Source organism: Solea senegalensis, linkage group LG6 (genome assembly GCF_019176455.1).
Source record: "Solea senegalensis isolate Sse05_10M linkage group LG6, IFAPA_SoseM_1, whole genome shotgun sequence".
Classification (NCBI taxonomy): domain Eukaryota; kingdom Metazoa; phylum Chordata; class Actinopteri; order Pleuronectiformes; family Soleidae; genus Solea; species Solea senegalensis.
In genome coordinates, this window is record NC_058026.1 from 16,849,518 (window position 1) to 16,869,255 (window position 19,738).

The window sequence follows — 19,738 nt, forward strand, 5'->3', positions numbered from 1 at the left end:
TTTTCCTCTCCGTGTCTCTCGGTTTCTGAGCTTCCACAAGTGTCTCTTTCCACAAGTTGAGTCGTTGCTGTTTCAGTTTCGATTATGACGTCCACCATATGATTATTTCATCTCCGGAGCCATGATGAATATTGATTTAATTTGTCTTTTTGCGGCGAGTTTAGAGTGAGAAGCGTGAGATCAACGGCATTTCTTTTCCTTGCAACAGACTTCATTTCTTTTTAATCCCCCGCGCATGCTGCAGGGCGATGTGTTTTGTGTAAGGCTGAAAAACACATGATTTGGTCGGCGTTTTCATCCCTCTGTCTTTGAAGCACATGGCTTTCTTCTCCGTACCCAGAACATGGTCAGCGGTTTTGTAAAACACAACAACACTGTTCTTGCCTACTGGCAGCCATTTGGCAAAAGCTCACAAACATCTCTTAATGCAGTTTCCCACTGTGCATGTTTACCCCCAAATCATTTGATGTTCACACACTGCACTGTACTCCCAGTTTTCATGGCTCCATAAGCAAATGTACACCTCCACTTTGCACATGAAAACAAATGAACACCTCCACTGTGTGACTGTGTAGATATAGCATGTTTGCACATATTCATTGTTGTTGTTCATTTTGTTTTTCTGGGTGCTTTCATTTTTTTTTTTTTTGCACTTACATTTTAGCACTTTATTATATTATATATCTTACTGTAAAATGTTCTAACTTCTTGCATACGTGTCTAATCTTACATTTTCTATTTCTTATATTCAAGAATTGTCTGAAGCTGTCCAGCTGTAACACAATCATTTCCCATCTGTCTGTCCAAATATGGTGTTTTTGGATTTTTTGAATAGACCACCAAACCCAGGAATCAAATCATTGACCTTCAGGTTGAAAGACGATTCACCTTACCACTTACCCACTGTCACACCACATTAAAATATTGGATGTCCTTTTGAACAGCATTAAAACCACACACTTGTGACAGGAGCACCCCGTGTTGTGTATCATTTTGAGTATTTCTAATAAAAGTGTTAAACCCATGGTAGCTTTGCCTAAATAGTGCATTTTATGAAAGTACAAAGCAAATGTCAACACCATTAAACAAAAGCTTTTAAACAAATGTGAGCTTCAAATTGAATTACATATTTTTTTTTTTTTAATAATAGCTGTTATGTACTTGTATTGAAATTGTAATAACCTATAAGAAGTCCTTTTGGACGGTACATGTTCACGTCACAGAGCAGCTAGAATCAGCCATGAAGACTGTGATGAGTTCAAGGGATGAAGGGATTTATTTGAATAGACTGTACAACATCAAGACAGGCATATACATGCTCTGATGCTACCTCCAATTCTGAAGATCAGTCCTCAAGATGACACATATAATATTCGGCCTTTAAAATATTTCATTAGAATCCGGCCATGACTGCGTTGTATATATGTGTGAGTGAAAGGGTGAATGGCTTAACTGTAGCGTAAAGTCTGTTTGAGTGGGCATCAAGTCGAGAAAGGAGCTGTATAATCACATCCTTTCAGATCTGTTGTACACCAGATGGGAAGAGACATTCAAATCAAACAAACATAGAGGACTAAAACCAGCTCCTGATGTGGAACTGTGTTCTGCTACTTGTCGACGGCCTCTTGGTCTTGCTCACTTTGTTTGAAGAACTTTGACTCAAATACTTGTATATTACATTATTATTATGATATGTCAAAAATGAAGACACATTCCTTCAGGAGTGCAATGTTGAGTAAAGAAGTAGCCTTTCATTGTTTCGTGGTCGATTGTGCTCCTGAGATAGTGCACCTCCAAGAACAGTACTTCTAGAGAGCTAAGTCCGATTCGTTGTCACAGACTTGCTGTCCTGCAAAAGGTCTGATTCAACTCCCTGAATGTATTTTAGTGATAAGTCACAATAATCTACTTTTTTCCACTGCAAGCCTGAAACAGACATTATTTCCACATGTATGCTCATCTCTGTCTCAGTAGAAGTAGAAAAGTGTTGCCTTTTTTGTTAACCGAACACTCGCTGAGGTGCTGGAGGTAGTTTTCTTCCCCCTTGTCTTTTACATACCTATGGTAAAGTGAGGAGTGAAGAATGTGAGCAACGGAAGAAACACCCACCAGTGAATTGGGGCAGTGGTCACGAAAGGGTGGACTGGGACTTGTGTTCATAAAATAAATATCTTTCCATTGCTATGCTGATGATAGTCAAAGTTATGTCCCTGAAGCCGCTATTCGAATGTCTTAGCAACATCAAAGCATGGATTGCATTACGTTTTCTGAACTGGGAAAAAGACAGAGGTTATGTTGTTTGGAAATGGATTCTGACCTGAAAATGGACAAACAGATCAGTTCTTTTGTTGTTGCGGCTACTACTACTACTGTAACGCTTTCCATGCTGGGGTTAGTCAGGCTTCCCTCTCTTGCCTGCTGTTGGTCCTGAAGGCTGCTGCTCGCCTGTTGACCGCAGCACACAGTCATGGGCACATTACACTTCAGTGTATTACAGGATCCATTTCAAAATCCTTTTGTTTGCTTTTAAATGCCTGCATGACCTTGCTCCCCCCCGACCTCTCCGACTTGCTTCAGTGCTATGTTCTGTCGCGGTCTCTGCTGTATCCGCTGATCCGCTGCTCCTGACTGTACCTGTACCTAGAATACGCTAGAATGAATCGCCATTGAACATTAGACACGCCCCTTCACTTCCTGTCCGTCTTCTTCTCCTTGGCCTTTCACGCAGTGTGAGTTATTGGCTATTTGCAGAACTGCTGTTTAGTCTGTTCTTATTTGTTTCACTTATCTTCAATGTATTTTATTCATTTATTTATTTGTACGTACTTTGGAGTGAAGACACACAAGAATCCAAAAATCTGTGTTTTTGGTTTGCAGGGACACAGGAGCTGCTGGTCTCTGCCGCCTTGTTTGGTACATTTGTTTCACTGAAGTAAATCCAAGCAAAGGATTGCAAACCAGAAAATCACAAAACAACAAATTTACACTCACAGATGGAGGCAGCAGTGGGTCAACGATGTGAAATCACTAATTTCCTCAATGGAGTTTGGTACAGTGAGTCTGTGTGTTCTGCGAAACACTAAACCCATTCTTCAGCTATCGCAGACATTATTGGGCGTGTCTTTTTATTGGCCAAGTGTCCTCACTGGCAGCCATGTGTTGCAGTAAGAGTGATGAGACACCATGTCTCAAGATAGTTCTTGACGCAGGGGACACATTTCAGCGTAATCAGCACTTATTCAACCACACATTCTACCACTCTTTAATGACTTATCAATACTAAGTCTCACTTAAATAGTGCTTATGCGCGACAACCTGAGTTCTGCCTCTCAAGCCGTGTTAAGTTTGCATATTCTTGTTATTCTAAGTCTTATTTGAATGCTATTATGTTCTGTTATTTTTACATATTTCATTCAAATGTGCATATTCATTAAAAAAAACCAGGGATGAGTCTTATTTTGGTGACTTTCCTCTTGTAGGCAGCTTTTACTGATGAAAGCACACGACAGAACAGTTTCTCATCAGCATTGTAATTGCCGATTAATTTTCCTCTTCGGCGTGTCGCATATAACAAATTGCGGTGACCCTCTGTACAGCAGGAAACCTGCAAATATAACTCACGCACACACTCTGTGAGGCTCAGTAGGGGTGCAGACTAATTGCATTATGTTATATGGGACATTGTGCGAGGATCATTAAATTGAAATAGTATATCTGGTTTCAGTGCAACTGTAAGTGAACATGATGTGCTTTTAGGTGTTGTCAGCACAGTGGTGGATACTGTACACTATGTATGTGCTGTACATGTGCGGTGCATGCGGTCGCTCAGTGGCGGAGCGGGTCGTCTTTCAACAGGAAGGTTGTGGGTTCGATTAGCAGCCCCATGAGTCTACATGCCGAGGTGTCCTTGGGCAAGACACTTAACCCCCGAGTTGCTCTTGCCGACTGTGTGTGAATGGGTATGAAAGATGTGTGAATGTGTGAGTGGATGGGTGTGAATGGGTGAATGGCAAAACTGTAGTGTGAAGCCGCTTTGAGTGATCATCAAGACCAGAAGAGCACTATATGCATGTGTATATGTACTGTATGTACATGAACAACAGATTAGAAACATTCAATGAGACATTCAAGTAAAGTGCCTGAACTAACCCTGCATGATAATTGTTATTATTATTATTGTAGTGGCTTAAGTTGCATATGGCGTGTTTCCACTTGCTCGACTTGTGACGTCATAACCAGGGAAAATGCGTGACGAAGACGCGCAAGAATCAAACTGAACAATGCTGAACTGTAGATCAGTTAAAACGACTTAACAATCCTGAAAACATGGGTTAATCTCCAACATTTAGCAAAGGTCTATAATCTCATCATTTAACAGAGGAGTCTGGTGTATTTAGAGACAGCACTGCTGAAAGCCTGCGATCGAGAGCGGCGAGCTGAATGCGAACCTTTATTTTGTATTTATTTCTCCTTAGCACACACTTCCTCCTATGTTCTGTGCCGCACTCAACACATAGTTGTGAACCCAGATCGCGATTTTTTAACGATTTATCGTGCAGCCCTATTATGTCCCATGTGTTTTTATGTGTATGTGCTGTATGCATACGTACATGTACTACATGTTTGTATGTGCTGTGTGTCCATGAATAATTGAATATAAGTACTGTTTTTTAAAGATACAGTAATTCATTGTTTTTCCTACCATGGGGAAATGTGTTGTTACAGCAGCACAGGGGATCGTAAACGTAGACAATAAAGATATAATATAAACAAGGAATTAAAAAATACTTACAGAGTTGCATCTACAGAGTATGTACTTGAAAATATTGCACATACATCAGTGGTTATTGCACAGATACGATCGTAGGTGCATGTGACTGGGACTCAGGAAGGGACGGTCTGTGGTACTTCACGCACTGGGTGTCTGTCACTGGTCACTGAAGTCGCTGCCCGTGATGGGGGTGGGACTTGGACCAAGCTGGTCCTTTAAAAAAAAAGAAAGTGTATTTACTATAACAATATTTAATATCAAATTTAGATTTTGACAGAATATACGATGATATAAAATATTGTGAACTTAAGAGCATTCACCAAGTGAGAGACAGTCTCTTTCCTCATAACACAAATAAAAGCACTTACAGGATGAGCATCTCTTTGGAATGATGCAGCCTCAATATGTGACCATCATCTCTGCAAGGTTTGACTTTCATCAAGCGAAACACAATTAGAGAGGTTTTAGTGCAGAAAGTACAGACGAGGTCTCATGTATAAAACTACTTATTTCATTTTTATATCACTATTAGTGATCTATAAAATATTGTATGTACGACTGAGCTGTATCCCAGTACGCAGGCCTGTATGACACCTCATTTGAGTCATTAGTACCAATAGAATGACGTTGACATCGCCAAAATGAGATTGACTGCACTGTCATTCAATCAGAATCAGCCGGGATGTGACAGGGACAGGCTGCTGCCTGTGTGTATTGTAATGCGTCCCCCAGGGTCCTAATGTCCGTTAGAGACGCCCGGAACGATTTGAGTGTAACACAGAACGTCCGTCTGACGTCGTTCGGCCAAGCGATTGCTGTTGTCTTTATTCTTTGGTTTTTATCTCTGTGGTGCTTTGGAATAGAGTGTTTTGACGTATATCCTCAGAATCGGTGGAGTGTCTGGTTTCATTTGAGTAAAGTGTCGCGCCGTTAGCTCCAGAAATGTGGCGAGTGGGTTGACATAGCGGTGCCGTACGTGTAGTAATTCATTTCGTTGTTATTTGCGTCTAACCCTAACCTAACTTGACCCTAACACTAACCCTAACCCAGATTGGGGGACATTCTGGGTTTAAAGGTTAAGGCCCAAATAGGAAAAAAGTGATCCAATATGTTTAAGCCCCATTTTTTGTATACACCCATTAGCTGTAAGCATATCTTGTGAGACGTTTCAGCACAATTTGAATAAAACCAGCTCCATCTTTAAGGGATAGTTCAGGATTTTTGGATGTCATAGTCAGCACTGATTGTCCGTGTCCCCCGTCCTAATTTCCAATCCTTTTCCGAGCAAGGAGAGTTGCAAAGGCAAACAAAATGTTTCTGATAAAGAGTGAAATACAGTGCTACAGAGCAGTGCAATACAGGACCAGACTGTATAAGTCAGGTCCACCTCATCTATGTGCCAGTGATCATATATTTCCTTTATGTACGGGCAGATCTTAGGCAGCCTGTACTCTAATAAATCCGATGAAGGACCTGAACCAAATTAGAGCAAGGTGAGTATCTGAGGTTGACCCATTTACAGACGAGCCAATGCACCATCCCATAATTCATCACATATATCCATGTCAAGCTCATCTGGCTTGTCCTCTTGTGTTTATTTGAGTGTCATTTTAGAAACGTGAGCTAAGTGATGTGCATTGGGATTTGACGCGATGCAAATAAAACGGAGTTGCATTTTTTAAAAACTTGTTAGCACACTGTCTATTTTGTAACTCTCTCAGCTTAGCAGATGTAGCAGTGGGACCACTTTGTAATTTCCTGTGATTTGGATTCATTATTTTGCCATTTTCCCTAATAAATTCAGCTCATTTCCATACTGATAAGCTTCGGGAGTGGAGTGAAATGGTTCTGGTGGTTGTCCGACGTTGATGTGGTGATCTCATCCACGTCACATTGTTAAAGAGTAAGACCCTGTGCTGACCTGCTGTTAATAACTACCCTGAGTGATCAAATCACAAGTGTTCAGGCCTGAACTCATTAAATTGTGTCATGAATTCATCTTCAGATCTGATCACAAAGGCCACATTCGAGGTGGTCTCCTGCTCTCTCTCTCTCTCTCTCTCTCCGAGCACATTCTCTCACATATCAGAATCAGATTCATCTTTATTGTCATTATAAAAAATACAATACATACTTTCAATATATAGCAAATCCATCTTCAGGGCAGCTGAGAGACTTCCTCAGCTGACATCCTCGGATGTAAATGACAATTCTTCTCTACACTCTGTCTACACAACTGTTTTCATGTATTCATTGCTGCTGATACTTCAACTCAACAAGTCACCCTAGGTGTGGAGTTATAAAGAACACTGACAGGTGTGTGTGGATTCTATGCTGGTCTCAAGTGGTCACAGGACAGGTCTTAACAGCAGATGTGAACACGGCTCTCCAATTAACTCCACTTATATGCATTATGGTGATGGCACCAGTGCTTGTTGCTGTTAAGACAAAGAAAGAAACGTATATGCCAATATGCAGTTTCACCGCCTCTGGTCCAGATCAGGATCAATGTCATTGCAATTCTACCCTCCTCTGATCTCTAATATACTGCAGAAATGATGCTTTCTGTCTGCCTCATTACTGTGCTTTGTAATCATAGCAACCACTGAGTCTCTCGGAGCTATTTGGGAATGCAATTCCTCTGAAACTATGTTCCCATTGAAGTAGTACAAAGCAGTGGGATCTGATATAAAAAAGAGAAGGAATGTAGAAATGGTTGTCCTCTTCACTTTCCTCATAACACAATGTCATCGACTGCGCATCCAAATGAGAGCTGTGACACAGTTATGGATGGGTGCTTCTCTCCCCACAGAGAGAACTATTTGAAAATCCCCCTCTCAAGAATGCGGCTTTGATCGAAAAAGCAGCGGCGCCCAGTAAATGCTATAATATTCTTCTTGAAGGCAGATTTGGTAGTTACTAGTGATGATGGATTCATGTGGAGTTTCTGGGGACTAGGCTGGCTAACAGGCTCATTCCCACTGTTAAATTATTAAAGCCCACAGGGTTCAGGAACATCCACATGTTTTTTTGCGCTCATCGTATTTTATTTCATAGTAGTTGTCAGAAGAGAATTAATTATTTACAGTGCCACGTCCCCAGATATTTCCCAATGGTTTGTGTTTGCTGGCAGCTATAGATGATTGGTTAACCTTTGCTTGTTCTATTGGCACAGGTTTCACTCCCACACAGTGCAAATGCACACAGTATATAAAGTATACGGCACACCAGCCTCTCTCGGCTTATTGCTCTACTGTAGGGCATGGTATTACATTGTTTTTCATCATTGTTCCGTGTCGCTAATCCTAGTTTACCCCACCATGAATGTCCCCACCAAGTTCTTTGCCTGCCCCTTCATTGTATTTTCCCTTTATTTTAGATCCACGGACTACGGCTCCACATATCAGCGGATGAATGACAAAGTTGGATCCAAGACCGTCTTGAGTTACCTTTATGTCTGTCCGACTAACAGGAGAAAGGTGAGACTTTGCATTTTGTTCCCCTTTATATCCTAAAAACAGGGGTGTCAAACTCATTTTTGTTCAGGGGCCACATACAGCACAATTTGATCTCAAGGGGGCCGGACCAGTAAAAATAGCAAAATAATAGAATAATAACCTATGAACAACAAGAACTCCTTTGTTTTTTCTCCTTTGTTTTACATTTAATGAAGGATAATTTTACAAAACATGAAATTTCTTGAGAAATATAAGTGCAATTTCAACAATATCATGCCTAAATTTACTATTTACACAGCACACTGGATCTATAAAGGCACAAACATTAAGTCACGGGTATCTGGAGCATTTGACATTACGTTTAGATTAGTGTGAAATTTTAAAAAATTCATCCTGTGTGCCGGATTGGACCCTCTGGTGGGCCGGTTCTGGCCCCCGGGCCGTATGTTTGACACCCCTGGCCTAAAACAAACTCAATGTATGTGTTCAAAACAATCATATAAAGCAATGTTCAAAACAGAATAATATAAAGGTCATATTTGCAAGACATTTGGACTGTCTGTCTATACACCACTCAAAGCTGCTTCACACTACAGGTTTTTTTTCCCATACACTCACACGTTCGCACAGTGACTCTATGTGCAGTGCTTTTTCTATCACACATTCTTCATACCCATTCCCACGCTGCCGTCTCAGCAGTCAGGAGCACTGTGGGGTCAGGCGCATTGCTCAGGGACCTATTCAGCATGTAGACCAGTGGAGTGGGGAATCAAACCCAACAACCTTTCAGTTGAAAGATGACTTGCTCTAGCGTGGGCGTTGGCTTATGACTCATCTACAATAACATTCCACTGTTTTTGAACCGGTGCAAACTCGTGTGACTGTTCTAACGACTTGAACAGATGTTGCATGTTCCACGCCGGTGTGTCTTTGTGCGAGGCACTTACTGTAACCCCACGTTGCTCCTGACAGCTGTGAATATGTCGTTTAAAGCAACCTTTGAGTGGTCATCAAGACTAGTAAAGTGCTGTATAAATGATCATTGACCATTTGATATTGACTTTAAATCTGGAACGGGTGTGTGGGATGAGACACTGAAAAATATCAGTAACAGTGTTCATGATGAAATATCTTTTCTGCATTATTCCTTATGGCAACAGCATTGAATATTAATGTCTTCAGCTGTAGAACATCTCTGCATTGTTGGCTGACTAGAATCGGACGGGTTGGCTTATTGAAAACCAGGATGATAAAGTCAGTTCTGTGCTTCTCTCGTTAAGGGCCTTGTGATTTGGCCCTTTACAAATAGAAATGAAAACAAAACAAAACAAAGAAATCCCTTTAAACACTTCAGATTTTGTTTTCTGAATAATATAATATTACTCTTTCATGTAGCGTTCTCTAAACTGTGATTCACGGCTCATATTTCCAGGCAGTGAATCTGACTTGCCCTTGTGTGGTGAACGCGTCCTTCCCGGTGATTAGAGCAACATTTTGACAGATGAGTGGAAATGTAGTGAACAGTTCAGGAGTTCAGGAAGCAGCTCACTCAGTGTAGGAGTCAAGTATCGTTCTGTAGTCTGGACTGCCACGAGGCCTTTCCTTTCTCGACATGTTCCTAGTGCCGTACCATAGAAAATCACTGTTAATTGAAGAATAATAATGTACAGCGGGGAGTATGAATATGGAGGGGATGAAGTTTACAAAGCGTTAAATTGTTGCGACGAAGAGCAGTCGTTTGACAAAGAGCTGGAAATGAAAATGAGAGGCAATTACGATCATGAAGTCAAGTCATTAAGGACATGAGGGGTAAGTCAGAGCCATGCGTGCAATCATCATGTTCCATGAACGTCATATATTAAAACCTTTGTAACATTTTAAGAATCGCCATTACAGTGAAGATTAAGGACCACAGACTTTTAAACTCGGCTGCAGCTGATGTATATTTTAATTAAGGAAACATGTTCAAGTACTTACTCGTGCAGCTATCCAGTCCATCATTTGACAGCAGTGCAATCCTTCATACCAAACATTTTTGTTCTAATCCGTCTGCGTAATGTTGCTTACCATGTTCCCTTTATGGCCTCCATTTACCGTCTTGTAATGAAGAGGAATACTAATTAATTCAGACTTAAAAGTGGTCAAGTACTTTGTGTTCATGCAAAATGATTCAGTGGCGTTGCTCAAGTGATGCGATTTCCAGAGACTCCTGCATTTCTGCTAGTAGAGAGGAGAGGAGGAGTTTATTTTCTCCATCAACCGTGGCTGAAGTTTTTTTTGGATTTAAAGAACAAGTCATAGAGCTCCAGGTGTTCCACAGCTCCACCACAGATTTGAACTGTGTTCATTGTGGACACACGGTTTGGATTCAGCGTGCAGGTTACACGTCCACAGACAGAATTCTGAAAGATTATGTGGATTTTTTTATTTCCACTCTCACACCGTCTAAGACATTATGTCCAAGTTGTGACCTTTTCTGATGTCACATTATAGATGTTAATGTTAGCAACGGCATTTAGCACAAAGCATCCGAAAAAAAGAGACACGTGCATGAATCACCTTATCTATATGTAAATGTCCCTTCTTCAAGCTCAGCCTGCAGTTCTGCAGTGGTTTGATTGGGAGGACGGTAAAAAAAAAAAGTTAAAGGAAGATGGAAATAGGAAAAAAAATGACAGCTATATGTGGGTGATTAAGTTTCTTGGACCAGTTTGCATGTTCTCTCTGCGTCTGCGTGGGTTTCCTCGCATGTAAACATGTATGAATGTGAGACACATTCGGTCAGGTTGGTCCACTGTGGCGGCGCGCTCAGTCGCAGGAGCTGTGATTAGCCGTACCTCTGACCTCGTAACTTTGCTGTGCGATTTTGCTTTTATAAAGACCCTTTCCCCCGTTTTCCTGTGAAAATACACAGTGGGCTTAATTGATGTCGCGTGACGTGATGAATTTGTCACATGTATCTCTTCCCCTCTGTCCCTAATCCAACATCCAACATCAGGATTCTGGGTTATCTTTGCAGCACACAACACAAAGGTTATCCTTCCAGCCTCTACCGATGTATGCATTGTTACATTCCTCACAGCAGAGGCTGTAAGGGAAATCTTAATCACACCATGCTCGTGCTATTTATCACGGTGATTTGGGAATCGAATAATTATTGTGTGAGAGTGATTGTTTTAAGTAGAGTTTCAGGACGAAAATTGGCTAGAAGGTTCTTTCTAATTGTGGAGGCCACGGACAGAAGCTGGCTTGTAATGTATAATGTTGGGTAATAATAGGGGCTGCTCCAGCACGGTGACACAATGAGTAATGTGAATGTGACGATCCTTCCTCTGCCCCATTTCCTGTATTAGAAGAGGGCGCTGTCAGCCAATCAAGGCTTGAGAAAAGGATGAGCTAATACTACAGCACTACAGTTCATGCGTCTAGTTAGAAGCACGGAGGACTGACGGAGATGCTCAAGGGAGTTCGCCAAGGCAAAAGCATCCTGGTAGTGGGTCAAAGTATGACCAAGTGTCCATGAAACTGGATACAATGTCTTTTGTTTATACTCATTATTAGTGCTCATCATTTCAATTTCAATTTAAAGTACTGTATTTATCCCATAGGTAAATTCTTCTTAGCATTTAACCGATCCTCTACTACAATTAGGATCACTGAGCAGAGCCCGGGTAACAATGGTTACCGTGAGGCACCCCAGCCTTTGATCAGTTGGGATTTGGACCGATAACACTCCAATTGCAGGACAAGTTCCCTTTCCTCTTGGCTATGGCCTTGCCCAAAAGACTTGAATTCACAGCCTTGGAATCACTTTCGCCACCTGAGTTACCTGCTCAGGCAAAATCACCTGCAGTATGCTAGCAATGGCCAAAAGGAGAGACTTTTAAATATACATTTATCGTACCTTTTGTGTCACACATCTTTCATACTCATTCACATGATGCCAGCCCCGCTGTCAGGAGCAACTTTGGGTTAAGTGTCTTGTCCGGGGACACATCTCCCTGCAGGCTAGTGAAGCCAGGATCAAGTCTTCCAGGTGGAAGGTGCCCCGCTCTACCACTGAGCCACGGGTGGTAGAGGCTAGGTTGGAGGCAGAATATCTGTTCTCTAATATATCTTCACAGAGCACATCGTAATAGTTTTGTCCTCGATGCATGTGCTGTGCAGGTACTGACAGACGGCTTAACTTGCCTCTCTGCCATCAAGAAGTAAGGGGTGACACTATAAAGGAAATTAGACAAAATATTCATAAACATGTAGGTTACATCTCCACAAATGTGTTCATTTGCATGCATTTCACAAGTAGCGTCTCTTGTGTCAAAACTGTCACACACAATAATAATAATTCCTCATATGTACATCATGAAAAACTAAATGAAATAATGAATTACTTCCTATTACACATGTAATTCCTTCAGAAATAGCTAAATATGAAGTAGTGCATGTAAACAAAAGAACATACCGATGATACAACATCAAATGAGATGTATACAGAGAGGCTAATTATTAACAAAAATGCAGTCAGTAGATGGCAGTGTCGCATTCCTAATGTTCCTATTTATACAAGGTGCAATGAAATTAACCAAATACATTTTTACATTTGTTCCTAAATAAAACATTGAAACTTGTCTTTTCACAACCAAAACAAAAGACAAATGTGGGTGAAGACATGTTAAGTTGCCATTTCTGTGTGAATCACTTGTCAAGAGAACATTTAAATCTGCTCTTCAATACATTTTGACCCAGTTTTTGGTCACTTCCTCCATCAATGAGTGCCAGGCAAATAACAGAAGTATAAACCAATGTAAAACATTTCCTCTCTTCTTCTTATAACCCTCCTAGCTCCACCCTAATTGGACTGGACCATTGTGAAGGGAAAAGTAGGCAAACTAAAACAGACCTTAATCCAAATACATGTACAATATCCTTGAGTAAATGTTGAATTACACTAAGAAAATGAATACAAACTGTTAAAGAAAACCATGATTTCAATGTCTGTGTGTAGTAAATCACACACACACACACACACACACGCACCTCTTATCAGGTCAGCTACCCACCCACAGATGGCGTCACTGAGCCTAATGGCTCCAGGGAGTGTGGGCAGGTGAAAAGGTAGGAGGGAAACAGCAGGAGAATGTCATGTAATCCCAAAATGTGACATGAGTGCTGGCAGGAGAAGTTTAGGAGAAGCCACACATACTGCACATCTGGACAGGTTTTAAAAGCACCATAAGATACTCAGCTGCTTCCAGGGGGGGCCTCTCTCAGCTTGTGGCCCGAGGCAATAGCCCGCCTTTCCTACCTGCTTGTGAGTGCTGAACACAGCAGTCACTGATCAGTACAAGGCTGGTCTAGGTTTTTATATGAAACGTATGTTCAAATACCTTATGGCAACATTTACGTGGAACACTCGACAGCTGCCTCAATATAAAGCAGAGTGAAATGTCTTTTTAATAATAGATCCTGCTTTTACTTTGATATTATAGAAATGTATTTCTGCTTCAAAACTAAATTACAACTGACAAGCTGCAAAGATCTTGGCTGATAAGACAAGGCCTTGGCATCACATAGTGACAGGTAATGAATGGCAAGATGGGATTATGAGCCCGGGCCCGTGTGTGTTGCCCGTTTACTGGTGCTTAATGAAACCCATTTGACTTAATCACCACCAGGGAGGACTCTCGGTTAAATCTCTGATAAAGGCACTAGCATTTTTGTCAGTGACAAATGTGCCTCTGTTTCCCAATTCAAGCGAAACAGATAAGAGTAAAGCCATTTAGAGCTGCCATAATCCTCAACTCCACCAACCGTTGCTTTTAGGACATGTGTATGTGTTGTTTAAGTCGGATTAAAGACTCAGTGATCAACATTCAAATGTGAATCCCATCCACATTATTATATTCATAATGGAATAAATAAACAAATGTAGCCTCATACAGTAGGTTCGTATTAGTTAATTTCTTTGGTCCTTTGACCAGAAACTGTCAAACAATTTGTCAAAGTGAAGGCTACGATTGCTAGCATTTTCAGACAAGCATACTCGTTCGCAGACAGAGAAGTAGTCGGCAAAGGTCCGAGGGTCTCTCAACCTGGCGACACCCCGACTCCCCTGCCCGAAGGACCCTTCAGCTGATGAGACGCTGGAACGAGACGTGTTCTTCTTCTTTGATCGGAATGTGTCCTATTCCCCTTTGTCCAGACTTGTACCGCCACCCGATGGTGAAGTCGGATACCACACGACCCTGACGCGCAAAGTATACCAGGGTCTCCGGTCCAGTAGATTGCCCTGGGGCAGCAGCCGCGACAGGCAGCAATGGCTGCAGTGTAATTCTGCGCTATGTAGGTGTGGTTGTCAGCGCCGCTGTGTTGTGAGAACACCTCGTCTCCTTGTCTCCCCTGTGACTCACAGCTACTGTATGTTACTGCTCCGCTGTGATGCTCTTTCACTGACGCCCTTTCACTCTCGCTCTCCTCTCACAGCATTTGTGCACACGTACACATTTCCATGTCTCTAATACGCAAAACCTATGCCCTTGTGTGTGTGTGTGCCAATTATGAGACTTTACCAGAAGTACTATTCACATAAGCCTCACTTAATAAAATCTACAAATGTTTACCTACATGGCGCACAGGAATTGTTGATCCACTGCTTACATCCATCAAATGTGTTACTTTGTGACTTTGGTGCTCATTTAAAGTGACACTAACTAACCAAAGAGGGCAGTACACATGCATCTAGTCTGGAGATTTGAAAAAAATAAAAAAATAAAAAAATAAAAAAACAAGTTTAAGTACCAGGGGAAAAGTATAGTCTGACTGATTATCGCGATGCCTTTCAAAAAAAAAACAAAAAAAACATGAAGATTGGCGCACCAGCATTTTCTCTCTTCCTCCCTCCCCAGTTTCCATAACACAATCAGTGAGAATAAATGAATCATTACAGGGAGTAACTCAATGAGCTCCGTCTGCTTATTCTGTGTGCGTAATTGGATCATGAGGTGTGCCGCCGACACATTTATAGATTGTTGAAATTCAGCTCCCGCGGCTAAGTCGTGTGTAAACATACATGTTATGTCAGAGGACAAATCACCCATAGCATCAACAATTAATGCACAGGCAGTTTTTCAATTTATCAATATTAATATGAGACTTTTTTTATTTATTTTTTTCCAGCTGCTGAAATAAAATGTTTTTTTCAAGTTCCTACGTCACAGATTAATGCTTTGATCGCACACATTTAAAAAAAAAATCCTTTTCTTTTCTTTTCCTCCTTTTTTGCTGCCACATTTTCCATTGCTCTTATGGAAGAATTCTTTGAATACATCCTTTTCAGTATCAAAGCCGCACACTTGACTCCACGTTCACCTTATACTCACCTCACCTGCCAGTAGGGGGCATGACGTGTCATTTTGTCAATAGATTTGGGGGATTTGCAAATCCCTTCAGAAGAGCACCGTGGTCTGTGAGAGCTTATTGTAAAACCTCAATGAAGCGTATCCAGATAAACATACTGACGATGCTGTTTTAATGTTAAATTGTATACCCTTTAAAACAGGATGAATTGTATTCAGTCACACTGTCTGCCTCGGACGAATAGCAGTTTCTTAAAGTATTGCAGACACCTCTTTGTTAGTGAAGGGGGAAGGATTCATTTGATCATTTCATTTCCTTCCACAAAGACTCTAAATGTCATTAACTCAAAAGAAATATGCGTTGTGGAAGTCCTGTTCCAAATGAATTCTGTAATAACTGTGATAGCTGAGGCAGAAATATTCCAAGCATGAAATTGAAAGCCTCTACCACAGTGGCACTGTTAAATTTGAAATGGGGGTTTTGTTGGGAGGAGGAAAGCTTAGAGACGACGGCGTCGGAAGGACGAGCTGATAAGGAAAATGACATCCTGTATGTGCTGAGTCACGCGTGGCTGCTTATTCCCCGTGTTTGTACAGGCCCTAATTGTTCCTCGACGACAATCTCTGTCACCTTTCATGATCATTCAGCTCACCTATGTGCTTCAGTGGCTGTGCCTTTTGTTCTGCACTGGTTTACACACTACTCCCATGGCGTTGCTTGTGAACAGGCGTCGTGTTATTTTGGAGAGATGATGAAAATGCTCCAATACGCACAGAGCCATGGCAACAGAGTCACACTTGTGAAATTAAGCTGTAGCATAGCATGAGTTTTTTTTTTTTTGTTAGTGTGACGAGTGCCAAAAGCAAGGACTTTGCTGCTGACACCGCTCCTGTCTCTCTGACGTCTATCTTCTCTTATCTCCCTGTGTTTCCCCCTCATTACTCGAAACTCCCTCTTTGAAAAACTCAGACTGACTTGACTCACATGTGTGCACACTCTCCTCTTCTCTGCTTTCAGATTATGGTGCTGACGGATCCGGAGTTTGAGAGCAGTGTGCTCATCAGCTCTGATGAGGGAGCCAGTTACCAGAAGTACCGCCTCACCTTCTACATTGTCAGCCTTTTATTCCATCCCACTGAGGAGGACTGGGCCTTAGCCTACAGCCACGACCAGAAGGTGAGACTGAGCTTGATGTTCTGCTGTGTTATCTGCATGTGAATTACTCAGAGGCCCCTTCTATCGCTGTGTCATCACTGGAACCTGTACTTTTCATCACTGGAGCTGATTATGTGATGGTTGAGCTTTCATTCATCCTGAATATATGAATTTTGTTGAATAACTTATCTAATGTGGTGTTTTCTTGAACTTTTCTTTACCTGAAATGAACCACTGAATAAATCTGAACATATCTATAACCACCTAAAATACAAAGGGATAGAGTATTTGAATATGCCATTACTTTACTTTTGCAATAAATACTTTCGCATTTTGGAATGTTACGTATGACAAGTATACTTAAGAGTGAGATATTCATATCGATACTAATATCGGACACAAAATACTGATATCGTGCCATGTCCAATATACAGTATATATGTGAGTTGATCCTTCAATGTCATTTTTTTGTGATGGGTAAGTGATCGCCCAAGTATTTTCCTATTCAATTTTCTTTTGAAGAATTTACCCACTGATGACGTCACAGAAAAAAATTATTTTCACATTTTCAAGGAGTCCAAATCTCTTATGACGGGCAAAAATACTGTAAAAAGTTAAAAATCTAATTTCTGTCAAAACTATTTCATCCACATTGTTAATTCAACAAAGTTTGGCATGTGTGTGCAGGATCAGACTACATTCACATGGATGTGATCCAGATTGGTTGCAATTTAAATTTAACATGAAACAGCGTCTTAACAGATCAGGATGAATTTGGTCATGTATGTGCAGAGAAGTACTAGAGACCAAGACTTGAGTAAAAGTACAAGTGACTTCAGTAGAAGTTGAAGTGTTCTTTAAGCACCACACTTAAGTGGAAGTACTCAAGTATTGACCATTTTTTGTACTTAAGTATTGCAAGTAGTTTATTTTAAAAATGACTACTCAAGTACTTAAAGTAAAAGAGGAGTATTTTGTTTTGTATGTATTTTAAGTTTGAGAATAGGTTGAGATCGTTTCAGGCCCCAAGGCCTCTAATCATTCACTTTACCAGATAAAACTGCGAGTTGAGCGCCAGATGTCCTGAGGGAATCTTGGGAGTGAACCAGCTACTAGACGGTTCGATTAGTCTTTCAGACCTGGTGACAGAGCCATCTTCAGCTCTGGCAGTCATAATGTGGGTTTGAAATGATTCCTAACCATTTTATAATTGGAACGAGTAACGATGCCGCACATGAGAAATGTATCGGAGTAAAAATATCAAACTCATTGAAAATATGGAGTGAAGTACAAGAGGAAGTGGGAGAAAAAGAAATACTCCGTAAAGTACAGACTACACAAATAGCCCTAATTTCTTTGAACAGCATTTCAACAGCAGCTGAAGTGCTCTCATGTTATGCACAACTATAGACACGTGTTCACGCAACTCTTTGGTAAGCAGAAACATACAACAGCATGATATGATCCAGTTGACTGGGTTGCATTACAGCCCCTTCAAATATGAGCACAATTAAAAGTAAGATATGCCGAAAAGAATATCTCGTTAAAACAAAAATGTCAATCTTATTTCAATCAAAAATAATCACTGTGCTCAATCTCACGTGACAACGTATCAGTTATAACAGAATACTTGCCCTTGTCAATGTCAAAGGTGAATGATGTGAATTAGGGGTGTCGCCCTGTCTTGCTCTGCTACACTGTTAAAATCTCTGTTCAAAATACAGAAATAAAAAAGATAGGAAAAGTAGGAATACAATTAGCAATACAATAACATAAAACAAGAATATAAAAATATATGGCAACATTTTTTAAAATATTAAGAAAGAATAAAAATATATATAATATATATCTATTTATTTAGTTTTATTTGGCTCGCTGGTCTGTTTCTACCTAATGATGTCTGGGTTGGGCATATTTTCTGCATCACACAGTAATAAAGTCAATCAAATATATTTCCTCGCTTCATTTTCATTTGCAGTTTTTCAGCACATTCAAGTTGATATTTTTATTTCAGTAGCAGAGGTTGATAAAAAAACAAAAAACAAAAAAAAGATCAGTGACTCCCAGCTTTACCCCTCTCTCTCCTTGCGTCACCTTCACCAGACTTTGTCACAGTGTGTAGCTCAGCGCGCCATTCCCACACCACGCTCTGAGATTGTTCCCAGCAAAAGTCTGCCAGTAGGGTCAATGACGGTGACCTGAGAGCCCAGGTTTTCGCCCTTGTCGGTGGCAAAGCTTTGAAAAGGCTGTCACTGCAAGAAGCAGTGAATTACACCATCCACCATGACATTCTTCACCGATGGTGAAAGATTAAATGAATAAATCAAGAAGTATATACACCTAGAAGCTCATGCTGAAGTAAATTCACCTGTCACTATCTCATTTGTGTGACTACTTCCTGGTAACTGTGGAATGACTACTAAAACAAAAACAAAAAAAAAAACATATTTAGTTTGATAAGATAATGCTTTTTTTTGGCATAAGATTTACACAGGATGAAGTGAAAAGTGGATGTCATTGGCTCTTATTTTGAAAACCAGAATGAAAGGAAGTGGTGCTAAATGGTTGATTTAAAGGAGCCTCTTTTGTTATTAGCTGAAAAGTAAAGGTGCACGTAACCACTCACTGACACTACCAAAACAAAATAGAACATATATATATATATATATATATATACACATACATATATATATATATGTATATATATATGTATATGTATATATATATATATATATATATATATATATATATATATATATACATATACATATATATATATATACACATATATATATATATATCTATATGGTGCTGCCATTTCAGACTGCAAGACTAAGTTAAGATGGAGGAAGGTTGGCCATGTTCACCAAGTTCCAAGCTCTGTGAAGTGTGGGTCACGGTGGAGTTGAAAGTGTGGCGCTGCCTGTCTTCAGCCAAGGTTATGAGCAAAGTGTACAAACAAAAATAAATAAAGAAAAAAAAATAAAACCTTGATGAA

At 40.5% G+C, this 19,738-nt stretch overlaps 1 protein-coding gene across 2 annotated transcripts in view; it reads left to right on the forward strand.

Moving 5' to 3' along the window:
• LOC122771383 (VPS10 domain-containing receptor SorCS3-like) overlaps window positions 1–19,738 on the forward strand; it is a 270,421-nt gene that overhangs the window by 138,926 nt on the left and 111,757 nt on the right. For both annotated transcript variants that reach the window (XM_044028934.1, XM_044028933.1), the window contains 2 exons: window positions 8,151–8,250; window positions 16,603–16,761. In XM_044028934.1, coding sequence (XP_043884869.1) covers window positions 8,151–8,250; window positions 16,603–16,761 — 259 coding nt within the window. The remainder of the gene's footprint in view (window positions 1–8,150; window positions 8,251–16,602; window positions 16,762–19,738) is intronic.